This window comes from Triticum urartu, chromosome 1A (genome assembly GCF_056163025.1).
Source record: "Triticum urartu cultivar PI428250 chromosome 1A, HENAU_Tu73, whole genome shotgun sequence".
Classification (NCBI taxonomy): domain Eukaryota; kingdom Viridiplantae; phylum Streptophyta; class Magnoliopsida; order Poales; family Poaceae; genus Triticum; species Triticum urartu.
This window is the reverse complement of record NC_141873.1, coordinates 71,408,362-71,428,156: the sequence shown is the minus strand read 5'-3', so window position 1 is coordinate 71,428,156 and position 19,795 is coordinate 71,408,362. Positions and strand designations below refer to the sequence as shown.

At 50.2% G+C, this 19,795-nt stretch overlaps 1 protein-coding gene across 1 annotated transcript; it reads right to left on the bottom strand.

The window, feature by feature from the left end:
- Window positions 1-5,910: 5,910 nt before the first annotated feature.
- Window positions 5,911-10,258, bottom strand: LOC125547374 (auxin transporter-like protein 3). The gene is made up of 4 exons (XM_048711266.2): window positions 9,728-10,258; window positions 9,214-9,608; window positions 7,622-8,087; window positions 5,911-6,607 (listed from the first exon to the last, which is right to left on the bottom strand). The coding sequence occupies exons 1-4, from the start codon at window positions 10,085-10,087 to the stop codon at window positions 6,251-6,253; spliced, it is 1,578 nt and encodes a 525-aa protein (XP_048567223.1). The 5' UTR covers window positions 10,088-10,258; the 3' UTR covers window positions 5,911-6,250.
- Between the last annotated feature and the right edge of the window lie 9,537 nt (window positions 10,259-19,795).

Here is a 19,795-nt window from a genome sequence, read left to right as displayed (position 1 = left end):
TTGTCGGAGAGGTATCTCTGGGCCCTCTCGGTAATGCACATCACATAAGCCTTGCAGGCATTGCAACTAATGAGTTAGTTGCGAGATGATGTATTACGAAACGAGTAAAGAGACTTGCCGGTAACGAGATTGAACTAGGTATTGAGATACCAACGATCGAATCTCGGGCAAGTAACATACCGATGACAAAGGGAACAACGTATGTTGTTATGCGGTCTGACCGATAAAGATCTTCGTAGAATATGTGGGAGCCAATATGAGCATCCAGGTTCCGCTATTGGTTATTGACCGGAGACGTGTCTCGGTCATGTCTACATTTTTCTCAAACCCATAGGGTCCGCACGCTTAAGGTTTCGATGATAGTTATATTATGAGTTTTGATGTACCGAAGGAGTTCGGAGTCCCGGATGAGATCGGAGACATGACGAGGATTCTCGAAATGGTCGAGACATAAAGATCGATATATTGGACGACTATATTCGGACATCGGAAAGGTTCCGAGTGATTCGGGTATTTTCGGAGGTGCCGGGGAGTTACAGGAATACGAGGAAGAAGCAATGGGCCTTAATGGGCCATAGTGGAAAGGACCAGGAGGTGGCGCGCGCCCCTCCCAAGCCCAGTCCGAATTGGACAAGGGGTTTGGGGCGCGGCCCCTCTCTCCCTTCCTTCCCCTCTTCCCCCCTTTCCCCCCTTCTCCTAGTTGGACTAGGAAAGGAGGAAACCTACTCCAACTAGGAGTAGGAATCCTACTCCCTGGCGCGCCCCTCCTAGGGCTGGCCTCCTCCCCCTTGATCCTTTATATACGGGGGCAGGGGGCACCTCTAGACACACAAGTTGATCTTCGTGATCGTTCTCTTAGCCGTGTGCGGTGCCCCCCTCCACCATAATCCTCGATAATATTGTAGCGGTGCTTAGGCGAAGCCCTGCGACAGTAGAACATGAAGATCGTCACCACGCCGTCGTGCTGACGGAACTCTTCCCCGACACTTTGCTGGATCGGAGTCCGGGGATCATCATCGAGCTGAACGTGTGCTAGAACTTGGAGGTGCCGTAGTTTCGGTGCTTGATCGGTCGGGCCGTGAAGACGTACGACTACATCAACCGCGTTGTCATAACGCTTCCGTTGTCGGTCTACGAGGGTACGTAGATCACACTCTCCCCTCTCGTTGCTATGCATCACCATGATCTTGCGTGTGCGTAGGAAATTTTTGAAATTACTACGTTCCCCAACACTATAAGCCTTGCAAGCATTGTAACTAATGAGTTAGTTGCGAGATGATGTATTATGGAACGAGTAAAGAGACTTGCCGGTAACGAGATTGAACTAGGTATTGAGATACTGACGATCGAATCTCGGGCAAGTAACATACCGATGACAAAGGAACAACGTATGTTGTTATGCGGTTTGACCGATAAAGATCTTCGTAGAATATGTGGGAGCCAATATGAGCATCCAGGTTCCGCTATTGGTTATTGACCGGAGACGTGTCTCGGTCATGTCTACATTGTTCTCGAACCCGTAGGGTCCGCACGCTTAAAGTTCGATGACGATTATATTATGAGTTTATGTGTTTTGATGTACCAAAGGTAGTTTGGAGTCCCGTATGAGATCAGGGACATGACGAGGAGTCTCGAAATGGTCAAGACGTAAAGATCAATATAATGGATGACTATATTCGGACATCGGAAAGGTTCCTAGTGATTCGGGTATTTTTCGGGGTACCGGAGAGTTACGGGAATTCGTATTGGGCCTTAATGGCCATACGGGAAAGGAGAAAAAGGCCTCAAAGGGTGGTCGCACCCCTCCCCATGGACTGTCCCGAATTGGACTAGGAAGGGGGGGCGCCCCCTTCCTTCCTTCTTCTTTTTCCTTCCCTTCTCCTACTCCAACAAGGAAAGGAGGAGTCCTACTCCCGGTGGGAGTAGGACTCCCCCCTTGGCGCGCCCCCCTTGGCCGGCCGCCTCTCCCCCCTTGCTCCTTTATATACGGGGGCAGGGGGCACCTCTAGACACAACAATTGATTAAGTTGATCTTTTAGCCGTGTGCGGTGCCCCCCTCCACCATAGTCCACCTTGATAAAATTGTAGCGGTGCTTAGGCGAAGCCCTGCGCCAGTAGAACATCAATATCGTCACCACGCCGTCGTGCTGACGAAACTCTCCCTCAACACTCGGCTGGATCGGAGTTCGAGGGACGTCATCGGGCTGAACGTGTGCTGAACTCGGAGGTGTCGTACGTTCGGTACTTGATCGGTCGGATCATGAAGACGTACGACTACATCAACCGCGTTGTGCTAATGCTTCCGCTTTCGGTCTACGAGGGTACGTAGACAACACTCTCCCCTCTCGTTGCTATGCATCACCATGATCTTGCGTGTGCGTAGGATTTTTTTTGAAATTACTATGTTCCCCAACAAAAACAGCCGAGGCCTACGACACCGGGTGAGCGCAATTCTATGGGCGGTCGCTCTTGTCAAAACAATCGAGGCCTACGACACCGGATTCGAGATGGTTTGACCCAGGTGATCATGCCATGGTTACTTTGGCATCCCTAGTAGGCTCAGTTAGCTAGACGATCTGCTCCGCATATGGTTCCCATGGGGCAACTTGGTGTTGAGGTAAGCTAACTGGATCCAACAGGTGAAAACCATGGGAGTTAACCACATAGCCTCATTTCAGGTTGGCTTACGCCAAGCTAGGAAAGACACATAACCCTTCCCGCGTCGGCCAACGTACACATGTTCGACCACTGACAATAGAACCACCACTAGGGAAAACCCTAGTAGTGGCGCGGGATAATTGCTAGTAGTAGCGTGGGGGGCTGCGCTACTGCTAGGGCGCTACAGCTAACTTTTAGCAGTAGCGCGGGTGGTACCCGCGCTACTGCTACTTCTAGTAGTAGTAGCGTTGTTGCCACCCGCGCTGCTACTACTTAGTTGTAGCGCGGGTCAGCGCCCCGCGCTACTACTAACTAATTCAGAATTAAAAAAATTAATTGCAGCCATGGCGGCTGCTTCTGCTCGGCGTCATCGTCCTCTCCATTCATGGCTACTACTAGTCCTGGAGGGGATGAAGTTTTTCGTGGTGATGGTGCTTCCCCACCCAACTTGTGCCCGCAGCTCTCGTCTACTGCTGCTACAAAAGAAAAGAAAATTATTAGAAAGGGAAGAGAGAGATAGAGAGCAGTAGGAGGAGTAACTCACCGGTGGCTGCCGGAGTTGGTGCCGATGCCCGAAACCCTAGATGGAGCTCGGGGACCTGCTGCTGCTTGTCGTGGGACCCTTGACCCGGCGAGGAGGTGCAAGTGGTTGTGTCCATGCATGGATCTGGCCGCCGCCATGTGGACGACGCTCTGCTGGTTTCCCTCTCCTTCCAACAGCGGAGAAGGAGGAGGATGGAGGGGGAGGGGAGGGGTCTGCGAGAGGAGGTCGCCGGATTTGTGAGTGGTGCCGAGGTGCGAGGCCGGCAGTGGTGCTGGGCGAGGAATGGAATGGCGAGTGGGAGGAGAAGGGGAATCAGAAGAGTGTGGGTTTGGATTTGGGCCTCCGCGCGTAGGGGAAAGGGAGAGGAGGGGGAGGACGGGTGGGGAAAAGGTGGTGGGTGCGGATTAGCAGTAGCGCGGTACGTAAAACGCGCTGCTGCTAAGAAAGTAGCAGTAGCACGCTTTCGGTACAAGCGCTACTGCTAACTGGGACCAAAAGTGTGCCCGATTTGAAAATTAGCAGCAGCGACCTCAGAAAAACCGCGCTACTGCTACAGCTACAGCAGTAGCGCGGCTCGCGGCACCGCGCTGCTGCTAAATGGAGTTGGGTGGGCATTGTCGGTCGATATTTGTAGCAGCGCGAGTTACGCCGAGCGCGCTACTGCTAAGCACTTGTCAGTAGCGGGTTTTCTGCACCCGCGCTACTGCTAATTAGCAGCAGCGCTCCTTTTTGAGCCGCGCTGCTACTAAGATTCTGTGTATAGGGTTTTCCCTAGTAGTGAACCAACATAAGAAAAACACATGAGCCAACCACAAAGCCCCATTTTGGGTGGGCTTATACTAAGCCAGGAAAGACACCTACCCCCATCCCTAGCACACACATGTCTGGGCACTGATAAGGGGTCCAACAGGTAGAAAAATACAGTAGTGAACCGCAAAGCCCCATATTGGGTTGGCTTGCGCTATGCCAGTAAAGGCATGTACGTCTCCTGCTATAGCATACATGCGTTAGGGCACCCAATGAGGGGCCAACATGCGGAGAACACATAGTTCAACCACAAAGCCCCATTTTAGGTGGGCTTTCCTGAAGCCAGTAAAGTGAGCCCAACTGGCAAAGAACACATGACTGGACTACAAAGACCGATTTGGGCTTATGTTGTGGAGTGACAATTTGTAAGCAACATTTTTTATTATGAAATGTGAAATTGTCATCATTTGCATAACTATCAACAATTATATCTTATTTCTATTGTGTTTTTAGACCATGTATGTATTTGATGATAAACAGAAGCAAAATATTAGTTGCATCCATTAATTAAGAAGAACATAGTTGCTCAGGTAGTCACGGAAAAAGATGAAAAGTGACACAATCTACTGAGCGGCACACAGAAGATATTCCTCTCACACACCACCGTGAATGAAGCCTCGTCGAGGTAACACAAAAGACATCATCGTCATCCCTTCTCCTCGAGCCAGCGTCATCGCATCCCTACTCTATGAGAAAGCGACTCTACCTCGCCGTAGATGACACCCAGCCCACTCCAAAGTGGCTAGGCGAAGCCACATGAAACTCCATGCCAATCAATCAACCACCCGCGACGGGCACACGTCACAAACTTCGATTCTGAAGGAGACCTACAAGAAAAAATATGCAGGGCTGGCAACATGGAAGATCAAAGCAGTACCATCTACTCATATCAATAAAAAATTCCTTTCTTTCTGGTACCCATTCGGAGAGGACTCCAAAGTTAAATGTGCTCAGCTTTGAGCAATTTCATGGTGGGTGATCAACTAGGAAGTTGTCCAGATGCGCACGAGTGAGGACAAAGTGCGCAGGAAAGATTAGAGTTGATCTGCAGGACTAGTTTACATCCCGCCAGGAGTAACGACCAGTAACCAGTCGGTGTGTCCGGGGCATTAAAGCCACATGAAACTCCATCCAAATCAATCAACCACCGGCGACGGGCACATCACAAACTTCGATTATGAAGGAGACCCACGAGAAAAACTTTACAAGGTCCGCAACATGGATGATCACAACGGTACCACCCGGGACTCGTCATCGTTGCCACCCGGGCCCGCCGTTGTGGCTTCGACTTTGCACCAACGGATAACCCTAGGCGAACCTATGGACACAGAAGAAGAGCCGACTACCGCAACCATTATGTGACCTCAACACCACTCACCCACCGTCGACGTTGTCATACATTGAACCGGTGCTTACTTACATTGACAATTGTGCTTGATTACCCAAAGCAAATGTCATTGTGAATAAAAAAGCATGTCTAGGATGAAAACCGTGCCGCTTATCGCTGATAAGAATGCCCATAGGCGTATCAAAGTGGAACCACGTGGACCTAGCCATGTCACAAACTGGATTACACTGGACACGCTGCAGGGTGCATGCCTATCACACTGTGTGTGTGGGCGCGCGCATGTAAACCCTAGACTGAAAATTGAAAATGCAGACACGACACGAGCCTGTTGTGCGCACACATTATGATGGCTTGTGTTTTTCATTCGAAACTGCTCTGCGCACACATTATGATGGCTGATTTTCACTTTTTCAGACGACACTTAGATCCAGCGGCTATACGAGCGCTGCTCATACCCATGTCATACATGGTTGGATGCGTCCAAAGATCGGCCGGATACTGTCGTCCCTATAACTTTTTCATTCAGCAAAAATCCATCCAAGAACAACGGCACTTTAAAATCGACCTTGATAGGCAGCAAGAGGCGTGAATTTATTATTGAGAAAAACTTGCAGGAGCAGGAGCATCTCCCTCCTTGGGGTTACATTCTTCTTTCTGCCTGAAAAGCAGCTCCATACACACATACACACACACAGGGCAGCCTCGCACTAGCTGCCGACTAATAGCAAGCCTTGCCACCAGCACAAGAAGAGAACAAGAGAGGCACAACAACAGAAAAGATTTTACTAGGGCTAATCGAGGTAACACTGCTGATTAACTAGCTAGCTAGAAACTACGTAGATCGAGCTCCGGGCGATCGAATCATCCATCGTGCGCGTCGTCCCTCCTTGCGATCACAGACCGTGGCGGTGGTGCCGGTGGTGGTGGTGAAGCGACCCGAGATGCATCGGGGCCGGGGCCGGGGCCGGAGACGGGGCGGACATCGGGGCGAACATGCCGGTCATGTTGAAGCCGAACGGCATGGACGGGCTCGGGGCCATGGGCGACGGCGACGCGAGGGCCGGGTGGGGCGGGCACTGGTAGCACTTGGCGAAGAGGCCGAAGGTGGACACCTGCTGCACGAAGTTGGTGATGCTGGCCCACCCGCCGAAGCCGAAGCCGACGACGAGCACCCACGCCACCACGAACGAGTTGATCACGTACGCCCCCGTCCAGCCTCCGGCGAACCGCGGCGGCCGCTCCACCGCGTTCTGCATTTTTGCATCCCTCGTCAGAGAAACATAAATTCATAGTAGTACTGTATTTACCATGACAAAACGGCATGGGAATGTGAGAATGGCGGTAATAATGATGTCACAGATGAAGGGGGCATCTGGTGCGTGGAGCTGACAGCCCCAAGCCCCCAAGCGCTCAAGTGGCGGAGTACTCTACTCTACTGCTGCTGCTGCTGCTTTTGTTGCTTTCTAGACATGGCGGCATCAGTGTCCGGACGGACAGAATTATGCGCAGACTGCCTGCGCGCCTGCTGCGTGCTCCATCCATCGATCGATGCCAATGGCTCCCCGACAGCAGATGATACAAAACCACGCTCGCGTTTCACCGCACTTTCCCCTCAACTTTGCGCTACTGTGCACGATGGTGAGTGGTGGGTGTACTTTTTTTGAAGTTATCATCGCTGGTGCTGAAAGGAATTGGCTGACACTCGATCACTTCACTGCTAAGCTAGCTGGATGCTTGCATGCTGCGGTTTTGTCTTGCATTCAGCGAGACATCATAACATGCTGCAGCAGGAGCAGCAGATACGCAGACAATGTATACTCCAACGGAGTGGATTATACTACAATAGTACTACTCAAACTACTGAAGTATTACTGTATTTTTTATGGAATGTTTTTGTGTCACCAGTTAACTGATCGATAGACATATCTGACAGCGACGAGCCAGCAATTGTGAAGGAGGCTAGTTTACATGAGTGACAGGTCATGTTCCCCCTAGTGTTCACAGTTTACACTGTGCGCAAGCAGATTCACTATTCACAGACATGTACTACATCATCTGCAGCAATGGCGACTAGCTAGCTAGCTGGTGCTGGGAGCAGCTGTAAGCATATGGAGCCCAGGTGTGTAGCCATGCACAAACAAAAACCCATGCATGCATGTCGATAAATCTCACCGGCATCTAGATCAATCCATCAATATCTCGTACTACAGTGTTTAGATTATTAGAAAAAAGAAAGTGATGCAAGCAAGGATAATATGACGAACCTCGCGGGACTGTGGTGAGCGGAAGGTGACCATGTGCGCCATGGCGGGGATGATGTAGACGGTGAAGCTGACGAGGAGGGAGCCGACGGCGGAGTTGATGGGGCCGAAGAAGGGGAAGATGATGGCGAGGAACCAGATGGGGATGACGACGGGGAGCCTGGCGGCGGCGCGCTTGCAGAGGCTGCGGCAGTCGTGGAGGCCGATGAGCTTCTCCCACACGAAGTAGAGCGGGGTGCAGGCGAAGCCGAAGGTGATGAACTGGTGGATGAGCATGAGGATGACGGCGGCGTCGCGCCAGGCGTCGCGCGGGAGCAGCGAGAGCGCGTTGGAGTGCGTGAGCAGCTCGTCGCCGAACGCCCAGTACGCCGCCGACGCCGACGGCAGCGTCAGGGTGAGCACGTACAGCGTCGCCAGCAGGTAGATGGCCTTGAACTTCTGCGGCCGCCACATCGCGTGCATCACCTCCCTGCACACACACACACACACACACACACAAACACGGATCAGACGGCGTACATTCTTGCCCGCGTGCTGTAAGATTCGTGCTATCCTCACTAGCTAGCGATGCATGTACAGTCTACCGCGACACGAACAAAGCGAGATGGAGATGGACTTGGACGTGGTTGGGCTTTGCTGTGACAAGGTAGCATGAACATGGCGACGGGGCCCAGGTGTCGGGGGCAGCTCGCTGTGCCACAGCAAGTGGACCCGCCTAGCTGATGTACTATCATGCATGCAATGGTGTTTTCTTTGTCGAGGGAAAATAGTACTGCTGCGCAAGAGATGCAAATGCAAATGGGCATGCATGCTGCGCTAGCTGTGGTGAAAAAAGCAGGGAGGGAGGCTTCAAAGCCTCAAAGCTCCAGCACTTTGCAGTAGCAAGCACCGGTACTCAGTCTTGCATTCAGCACTTTGCAGCACTACTCTGAAACAGTGTGGTTCTTTGCAGATGCCTGATGATGTTCCAAACTCCAACGTGAACACTGCTGGTACGAAAAAGTTGTACAAAATGAATAATCTTGTGCTAGACCTACAAGCTATACGTAGTACTACCATACGAACACTGTTGGTAGGAGTACGAATAATCTTGTGCTAAACCTACAAGCTGGCTGGTAGTACCACAAATATGAACCCTAAATTCTTTTTTGAGGGTAACGAAAATCGTAGATAGATATATTATCCTGCTAGCTCAGGTTTCAACTTTGTTTATGTTGAAAATTCAGAAACGTATATGTTCCGCTCCAGCATCCACGAGCATTGTGCTCGGTTGATGTGTGGGTAGCACGTGTGTGCTCTTGGGATATACTGCATGTACGCATATGGGCACCGTGCGTGCATGTCTAGGTCTAGGTGGTCCCCAGGTGACGCCCGTTGCTTATACACGGGACGGCCCCGCATGTCAGACGACATTCCCGTTGCACGTGACCCCGAGCTGGGCAGTAGTAGCGTGCACGCTCCGTGACCAGTGACCGTTACAACATTGTATATATACGACGGATAAACTAGATGATCAGCTTTGGAAAAAGATTAGGGCATGCAAGTGAAAAGTTAGCAAGTGGGACGATGGGGCGGGGTGGGGCGTGTCGGCTTACACGGTGACAGCGTGGCCCCCGAAGGTGTAGAGGATGTTGGTGGCGCCGGTGAAGTAGAGCATGATGGTGGTGGGGCCGGAGTGCTTGACGGCGTCGGCCTGGCCGTGCATGAGGGAGGCGACGGCGATGTACCAGGCGGTGTAGGTGGTCATGAGGAGGCCGAGGAAGGACCAGACGCGGTAGTTGTGGAAGGAGGGGATGAAGACCGTGGTGGCGCAGCAGGCGCCGAAGATGTAGGTCCACGTCCGCTTGTCCAGGTGGTCGTTCACGTAGTAGATGTTGCTGGCGCAGCCGATGAGCTGGATCACCGACCCGAACAGCAGGAACGTGCAGTTGAAGGCCAGCCCCACGTTCCGCCAGTGCCGGCCCAGCAGCCCGTCCAGCACCTCGAACCACTGCATGCATGCAAAGATCAGATCAACAATGGTGGTTGCTGCTAGCTTAGAGAGCTTGGAATCATGGGATGCAGCAGCGGCAATGGAGGGAGAGAGGGAGGAGGGAGGCGCGTGCGTACCTGGATGACGTGGTTGCGGAAGTCGACCTTGTCCTTCTCCTTGCGGGTGCGGTACTCGAGGTAGAGGATGCTGATGAGGTAGGCGGTCCAGCTGCCGAGGAGGCCGTAGAAGAGCTGGAACAGGATGCCGCTCACCATGCCCAGCTGCGCGAACGAGTAGGGCAGCGTCAGCAGGACCTGCGCGACCTGGTTCGACGCGCAGCTGAACCACGCGTCGTACGCCGACCCGCCGTGCCACAGCAGGCCGGACAGCCGGGACTTGCCGTCGCCGCCGCCCTCCTGCCCGTCCTCCGCGTCCGCCTCGTAGCGGCTCAGCCCAGCGGGCGCCTTCTCGTCGGCGACGCTCGTCTCGGACGCCATCCTTCGTTGCTCTGGCTTGGCTCACTACCTGTCGCTTAGCACTACTGATCTTGGCGAGCTTTTCTTGCTCACAGGAGGTCACTTTAGCTACCTAGCTGGCCGTTGGTTTATAATGGTGGTGACTGGAGATAGGTTGGGGTGTGCAGGGGAGGGGGGAGAGGTCGTATATATATGCAGAGGCCGCCGGCCGGAGGCGCTGAGGAGGCAGCACTCCAGCAGCTCAGGCATAAAGAAAATAAAGCTAAGCCGGCTCCCGCCCCCACACGGCCTCACTTTTCTCTCTCTACATGTGCGTTTTTCTGATAAAAGGAAAACAAAAGGCTCAAAAGGCGTGGGTGGTTTGTTGAAAAATCCTGAGGAGAGTGGTACCTGAGTGTGGGACATTCATGTCAGGGGAACACATGAAAGATGATTTGCGTGGTGGAGGTTGTGCGTTCTGAAGAAGGAAGGAAGATTGGGCTTTAGAGACTTGCACAGTTTTAATCTTGCTATGTTAGCAAAACAGTGCTGGCGACTAATCCAAAACCTAGACTCTTTGTGTGCGCAAGTTCTGAGGGCAAAATATTACCCAGATGATGACATATTGAAAGCTGGACACAGAAAAGGCTCTTCTTATACTTGGTAGAGTATTGTTGCAGGTATTCAGACCTTTAAACGGGGTTGCATTTGGCGTGTTGAAAGTGAAGGTCAAATCGATATCTGGCAATGATCCATGGATTCCATCAAGTGTCACAGGGAAACTAATCACAAATAGGGGTGCAACAATGCTTTCAAAGGTTGATGAGTTAATAAACCCGTACACAAGCCAGTGGGATGAGGATCTAACTCGTGATGTTTTCTCTCCTGTCGATGTTCATAGGATATTACAAATCCCTTTGAACCATCACTTGACGGAAGACTTCGTGGCTTGGGATCAGGCACATTTTCCGTGCGATCGGCTTATCATAAGGAGTTTGAACATCAACATGGTGCACGGTGGGTGTGATATAATGGGCAAGGTACAAAAAATATTAACTCAGCTTGGAAGGATATGTGGAAGCTGAAAATACCAGGGAAGATAAAACATTTTGCATGGCACCCTTCCATGCTTTGGTGTATTAGCAAATCGACACATCCCATGCTAAGCTCAATGTCCAGTTTGTTCAGTCGGGGCGGAAGACATTCAACACTGCTTATTTAAGTGCCGACAAGTGACGAAAATTTGGGAGCAACGGGGCTTCTTACAAGTCATATGGGAAGCTATCGCCGAGGACGGATCAGGGTCTATTACGATGGAAATTCTATCAAAGCTTCAGGGGAATGATGCGGAGGTACCAACGAAGGAGCTTGCAGTTGTGGCAGCATGGTATATATGGTGGCAGCGCCGACAGATATTAAAGGGAGTCAAAGTCCAAACGCCGGAAAAAACTGCACTAGCCATCAAGGTTTTGACGACAAATTACCTCAGATCAACTATACCCAACGGTCCAATAAGGAAGAATGATCACATGTGGAGGAAACCAGGACATGGGATAGTGAAGATAAATGTTGATGCTTCCTTTCAGTATGAAACACTTTCAGGTGCTTGTGGTGTTGTGGCTCGTGATGACCGGGGTCATTTTATTGCGGCAGCAAAGTTGGTTTGTTCAAAACATAGTGGAGTTGACTCAGCTGAGCTAACTGCCATCAGAAACGGGCTGTACTTGGCAGCTCACATTGGATGCAACAATATAGAAGTTGAATCAGATTGTTCCTTCACGGTGGACTCGGTGAACCAATTTGATGATTACTTAGGCCCAGAGGTAGCTATCATCATAGAATGTAAACAACTTATGATGGACTTTGCGTCCATTTCCTTCAAATATTGCTATAGAGAGGCCAATCAGGTGGCAGATAGATTAGCAAAGAACTCTTTTACTACTAGACTCTCTAGTTCTTGGGATGATGAGATTCCCGATTTTATTTCTCATCTGCTTGTAAATGACATGTCTATTATTTGAGAAATAAAGTCTAGTTGCGGTCCAAAAATAAACACATGAAAGATGATGGTGCCTGAATGCATACTCTACATCAATCTTTCATGCTACATTCGCCTAAGAGCAACTCTAGCAGAGTTGTCATCGTTATTATGTTGATTTTGATGAAAGTATGCATTCTTGCGGAGTCGCCATCTTATCAGGAATCATCAAATTTTATGGAGCTATAGCAGAGTCGCCATACCCGCCTGGTCATCATTAAGGATGACAATTTTACTCATGGGTACGGGTACCCGCGGATACCGTACCCGTATGGGCAGGTTATGGGTGCAATTTTATACACATCGGTAGTACCAATTTTAAAAGGGAAATAATAGAATTCCACTTACTCGTTTCTTGGCTTTTGTTCACCGCTTCTCCCTTGCGACATGTGTCCCGCTTGACAGTGGTCTCGCTGGCTCCTCACCATATTCCCCTGCCTTATCCAAGCTCCACCCGACACTCCTTATCCCCCAAGTGCGCCTTGGTACACAGTACACACAGATCCTGGAAACAACCCTGCTGCAAATGATGGCGGAGATGCAATGGCGACAGATTGCAACATGGACCATGTTGCAATGGGTGATCGCGACATGGACCATATTGCAATGGCCACATTGCAATGGGCGACAAAAGGCCGGCATCACACAAGTGGAGGTGAACGCAACCTGGACCATGTTGCAATGGTGACCGCGACATGCTCCCTGTTGCAATGAGCCGGCGGTCGAGACATAGTGTGAAATAAAGGAAAAGAAACAGCTTGTATTGCAAAGCGCTAAGCCCAACACGAGCCTTGTTGCAAAGGTTGACGCACCTCAGCGGCTCATGGTCGAGAGATGAGGCAGCTAGCTGTCTTGCGATCCGTCCAACAGCTGCCTGTGTAGTCGATCTTATATTATCATCACCAGAACAACGCATACCGCTGCTCTTTCTAAAATCCTAATCACAATTTGTTGCTATTTACTCTCGTTAATCTTAATGTAAAGCTTGTCCCGCCGATCGCAAAAGAAATAAATAAGTCTATGTACACTATATTCTCTCCGTTGTGTATCCTCGTAGGCCTCTAGAGTGCAGTTGCCATCCCAAATGCGAGTATGCGACAAACGAATGTGCTCCACCCTCGCAAACCAAACCAGCATTCCCCCGCCCTTCTCGTTCCCGTTCCCGTGTCCCGTTGCAGCACCGGGTTCCGCATATACTCTAGTCTATCGTCACCCCTCCCAGCGCCGTGTATCGGTCGTGTGCGCGTGTGCGGTGCGAGGGCACGGCGCGGCATCGGACACCGTATAAGAAAACCCAACGGCGCGCGGGCACCGCACCTCAGGCGGTCGGGCTGCGCGCCGGCATGGTCTGCGACGCCGCACGGGCGGCGGCCTCGGCCCCGGGTCTCGTCGCCGCCGCGTGCCCCGAGCAAAGAGACGCAGAGCTTCCGGCTCCGCGCCCGCGCCGGCAATCCGTGACAGCCGGTAATTTTTTTTAGCCATTTTGCTACAGCGAACGCTGCTCAGCAAAAGGAATTACGGCGCGGCAAAGGGATCTCCGGAGGAGGATACGTGAGCGTGGGCTGTTGATCAGCCAAGAAAAGCATGTTGGTTTTTGCTGCCGCGGCGCGGCACCGCACGTGATGAGGCAAACGGCCTGTTTTGTTAAAGTGTGTGTGCTCTGCTGCAGGGTGCCCCTCCCGGGTTTTGCCGACGGTAAAGCGCTGGCCTGTGATCTGGATCCTGATACGGTGGTGGTTTTGTATGAGCGGAAGGCCGCCGCCAAGCGTTGTTGTATTCGTATGTGTTCGCTTGTTTATTCAGCCTCACATGAACTTTTCCTGCTCCCGCCGTTGAGAGAAGCAGACATTGATCTGAACGCCCACCAGGGGCTGCAATGAGTCTCTTCAAAGGTGGACTGGCGGATCCGAGGACCAGAAGGAGGCCGGGAGGACGGACACTGTCTGCCACCAACACCGTCAATACGTGGGTCATCAGTGTGTCAAGTTGTCTCTAGGTCGACCTCTGATGCGAGAAGGCTCCCGATCTTCACAAACTCAAAATAATTAGCCCAGCAAGCATGAGGTCTAAGAGCAACTCCAACGGGCCGACTCAAACGGACAGCGATTTCATCTGCTTTTTATCCATTTGGGTCGGCCGCTTGTTCGGCGTCCGTCCTGTTTTTCATATGGGCCGGCAACACGCCCAACGCGCCGATCCATATGTGCAGGCGTGGCCGGCTGGCCGCCCAATTTTGCATTGCATTCAACGTATGGTGAAATAAAAATTTAACAAACAAAATAGTCCGCCCAAATAAATAGTATAGTTTACAGGCCAAATAAAAATAAAAATGTTTCACATAGTTTTGCAAACGAATAAAAAAAGATACATCTATTGGTTGCCAACACGAGTCCACATATCCTCAACCAAATCATTTTGCAGTTGCACGTGAGTTTTCCAATCACGCATGTCTTCATGAAACTGAGTGAACTGCTCAAATGTTGCCGCTACTCCATGCTCAGGCACAATATTCTCACCCTGAAACTGAAAGCCTTGATCGTACAGACGTTCCGGGCGCTCGTCTTCTACGATCATATTGTGCATGATCATACAAGCAGTCATCACCTCCCATAGTTTCTGCGTGCTCCAAGTATTAGCAGGATACCGAACGATGCCCCATCGAGATTGCAAAACACCAAAGGCATGCTCGACATCCTTTCTAGCACTCTCTTGCTCTTGGGCAAATCTTTTCATTTTCTCTCCGACAGGGTTGAGTATTGTCTTGACAATAGTGGTCCATTGAGGATAGATACCGTCACCCAGATAATACCCTTTGTCGTAGGTGTGGCGGTTGACAGTAAAGTTCACCGGTGGGTTGTTGCCTTCGGCAAGCCTAGCAAACACCGGCGAGCGCTGAAGCACGTTGATATCATTGTGTGATCCAGCCATGCCAAAGAAAGAGTGCCAGATCGAGAGATCTTGAGACGCCACGGCCTCTAGTATGACAGTGCAAGCCCTGACATGTCCCTTATACTGCCCTTGCCAAGCAGAAGGGCAGTTCTTCCACTCCCAGTGCATGCAGTCTATACTGCCAAGCATCCCTGGGAAGCCCCTGCTAGCATTCATCGCCAACAAACGGGCTGTATCTTCAGTTGTCGGCTCTCTCAAGTACTCAGGGCCAAACACAACAATCACAGCCTTGCAGAACTTATACAGGGACTCTAGGCATGTAGACTCGCTCATACGGACGTACTCGTCAATGAGATCACCGGGCACTCCGTATGCAAGCATTCGGATGGCGGCAGTGCATTTCTGATAAGAGGAGAAACCAATCTTGCCGACGGCATCCTCTTTGCACTCGAAGTAGTCATCATAGCCGACCACTCTCTCTCTAATACGGTTGAAAACATGCCTACTCATACGGAACCGGTGGCGGAATTTGTGATGTTTGAACAACGGGTTTTTTGTATCAAAGTAGTCCTTCCAGAGAAGGAAATGCGCTTTCCCGGTTACGATTCAATGCTGGAAGGTAGCTCGGAGTGGAGCCACGGAACAACGGCCGCTGGTTGTTGAGGTGGTGATGGACCAACACGGCAGCCAATATCTCCTCCTCGTCGTCAGACGACGAATCGTCGGAGTCGCAAAGGAAATTGTGGAAAAAGAACTCGTCGGCGGAGTCCATTTTCGTACCTTGGCAAACTGTCGAACAGCTTGCGGGCGTCGAAGAAGGAGACGGACGGCGAGGGGAGACGCGGCGCCCACAGACCAGCTAGCTGCCCGGCCGACGTCTGACGAGTGTGACGGCGTCCGACGAGCGTGCCGGTCGTCTGTGGCTGGGGCGGCGAGGCGTCTACTTGGTCGCGGGGCGGCTGGGCGGTGGGGGAAACCGCGGACAAACGACAAGGAACTGAAGAAAAGGAAAAGAAAAGAAAATGAAGACGCTGCCCGACGAGAACACTGATGGCCTAAGTCTACCGCCACGGTCCGATCGCCGATGCGTGAGCTCCATGACAACACAGCCAAGAAGGTCACGATGCAAAGCAACGCCACCGTCGAGTCAGACGGACCAGAGTGTTCTCCTGGAGCCCTGTTTTTCGGGAGGGACTCCGCTGCATGAGGTCTCACACGTCCAAGATCCCATCCCCATGCCCTCCTCCACTTGACTCCCCTTGTCATCATCGGACTCCGCCGTTGGCCAAAGCAACTATGGCTGAGAGCGGTGTCGAGGATTGGGGAGGCTCCACCATGTCATCTGCTGCAATGGTAACATTTGGCGCAGTCGCGGCGGTGTGGCGTCGCAGAGGCGGCAAACGGTAGCACGACAACAAGTGATGGATCAAGATTCCTTGCGACATTGCGGGTCTTCTTTGACCTCATGTGTAGAGTCCCTGGCTTGTCAATCGTGTCAGTGTGAGGTGGTTAGGCGTAGTTAGCAGAGCCTTCATGGAGCTCACGACGGCTATCGTGACAATGGTGGTGCAAGTAGTGGCACATTGCGGCTCTCCTTTGACCTCATGTGTGGAGTCCCCGGCTTGTCAATCGTGCCAGTGTGAGGTGGTTAGGCGTAGTTAGCAGAGCATTCATGGATCTCACGACGGCTATCGTGACAATGATGGTGCAAGTAGTGGCACATTGCGGTCTGTGGGTGCCGGGGCCCATCCCGATCTACCACCAACGTTTACTTGTGTCGAAGGTGCAGGGCTGCTGCCTTCTGGGGCATCCTAAAGTAGGATTTTAGTGGTGTCAGCGGCATTCACCTCGTCTTTTGATCTGTGTCGTGTGTGCAGTGACGGGTGCCCATGCTTTCTCAAGCTGCTCTTGGAATGTATGCAATTTATATTAGCTGCATTTGTTTATTTGTTTCCTTGTAAGTCTGATCCTGATATGTCCATGGAATTGTTTTTTGCTATTCTACAAACAAATTTTGAGGTTGTTTTGAACTACGGACCGCCTCTATTGCCTCTAAGTATTCGAGTAGGTTTTAAGGATGTGGCCCCCTTCGGTCCAGTAAAACTCTAACTACATAACCCCGTATTGTCCATTTATCTTAAACCATAGCCCATTCGCCCCGATCCCCCAACCTAGGACGCCACGATAGATCTCCCGCGACACACTTAAATCTCTCTGTCAGCGGCAGCATCTCCGGTCAGCGTCGCCATTCATGACAAGCGGGTTGGCACCCGCGTCGCGTCATACATGTAATGTGTGGTGCCGCCGTGCCGGCCACACCACCACCGAGCTCGGCGAACTCGTGTTGTATAATACCTGCATGTAACATGCCTTTGTGCCTTATTGTTGTTAGTTTATATCTTAGTGTACATCTAGATAGATCGAAACTATTTTGAATGTTAGTACTTCGCAATGCCTAGGTTTATTCCCTATATGAGAGTAGTTTATGATGCCTCCATGAGTGTATGCATATTAATTCCCCATGAAATGTCTATTAACTTTGCAATGCCTATGTTAACTTATACATTAATCTTTCTACGTTAAGCCCATTCTAATTATGACACCTATGCATCATTTTTAAGTATATAGCACATGAACATGTTGTTTACTTCATGCAACCATGGTTTTGTAGACACATTATTGCTATTACGACCTTTTGGGTACTGCAGAAATCACCTTTTTAAAGATTATTTTGTACATTGCCACTAAAATGTCAAATTGGTGACGTGAGTACGTGACTCCATTTTATTTGCACTGCACCAAAAGAGTGGAAGGGCCGCATGATGAGGACACTATACCTGTAACATTTGTAATTTACAATTTGCTAAGTTGACGTTAAATGCATGTTGCATTCTTAAAAAAAAGCTATGCATATTATAAGCATGATCATGTCGCCGCTTTTCATCGCTAACACGAGAATATTAGGTTTAGTTGAAGGAGTCACTTGAATGTGAAATCTCCATGATCACCAACCTCATTATCTCAAAAGTTTTCTCCCCATTGGCACAGACACATTGTAGATTTCAAAATTTTATTGCATATGCTAACCCTAGACACATTGTAGATTTTTAGCACATTGTTGCATATGTTTGAAAGTGCGTTATATCGACTAGAGGGGGGTGAATAGGCGATTTTTATGAAAGTCTTCAAAACGTGGAAGTTATGAAGACAAACGATAGAAATAAACCTATTACCATACAGCGGAAGGTAGACTACACTAAGCAAACCATAGTCAAGTATTCAATGGAGTGAAAGGCACAATGACTAATAGCAACAATGTAGTAAGGATCAGGTAGGAAGATATTATGAAGCCAAACAGAACACGCAGTCACTCAGTGAAGACAAAAGATAGTGCAATCATACAATGACTTCACAAGGACCAACAGTATGTAAAGGGAAGGGAAGGATGAAACCAGTGACTCGTTGAAGACAATGATTTGTTGGACCAGTTCCAGATGCTGTGACAACTGTACGTCTGGTTAGGGCGGCTAGGTATTTAAACCTGAGGACACACAGTCCCGGACACCCAGTCCTGAACACGCAGCTCAGGACACCCAGTTCTCACCGTATTCCCCTTGAGCTAAGGTGACACAGACCTCGCCCAATCACTCAGGTAAGTCTTCAAGGTAGACTCTCAAACCTTCACAGACTTCGTTCACCGGCAATCCACAATGTCTCTTGGATGCTCAGAACGCGACGCCTAACCGGCTGGAGGATTCACAGTCCTCAAGTGTAATAAGTCTTCAGATCACACAGACAAGAAGACTTAAGTGATGCCTAATTCTCTTTGGCTCTGGGTGGTTAGCGCTTTATCCTCGCAAGGAATTCTCTCTCAAAGGCTTCGAGGTGGGTTGCTCTCAAACGACAAAAGCCGTACTCTAACTCTGAGCAGCCAACCATTTATGGTTGTAGGGGGTGGGCTATTTATAGCCACTAGGCAACCCAACCTGATTTGTCCGAAATGACCCTGGGTCACTAAGGAACTGACACGTGTTCCAACGGTCAAATTTCAAACTCACACGGCAACTTTACTTGGGCTACAAGCAAAGCTGACTTGTCCGACTCTGGACAAGATTCGCTCTCATAGTCTTCACTCAAAGACATAGGTTTTGGTTAAGCATCACTTCAGTCATTCTGACTGGTTCTCTTGGACCCCACTTAACAGTATGGTGGTTTCTATGACTCAACAAAGAAGAAAAAGAACTACGAAAGATCTAAGTCTTCGAGCTCTATAGGCTTCATGCGATGTCTTCTCTTGTCATAGTCTTCAATGTGAATATCTTCATATACCACCTTTGACATCAATGTCTTCATACATTTTTAGGGGTCATCTCTGGTAGGAAAACCGAATCAATGAGGGACTTCTACCTGTGTTATCCTGCAATTCTCACAAACACATTAGTCCCTCAACTAGGTTTGTCGTCAATACTCCAAAACCAACTAGGGGTGGCACTAGATGCACTTACAATCTCCCCCATTTTGGTGATTGATAACAAACTAGTTGAAGTTTTCAATGGGGAATATAATATGTGAAATTGTAAAGGATAAGGAATTGTCTTCATAAGTTGCAAGGGCTCCCCCTAAAGATGTGCATATAAGTAATTTGCTTTTGGAATGCACATGGCAGGTTGTGCTTGTGGAGATCCTCTTCAACTTATGATGACAATCCACTATGCATGTGAAGGTATGTGAAGATAATGACATGCATAATGGAAAATGTGTTGGGTTTCGTAGTAATTTCAAAAAAATTCCTACGCACACGCAAGATCATGTGATGCATAGCA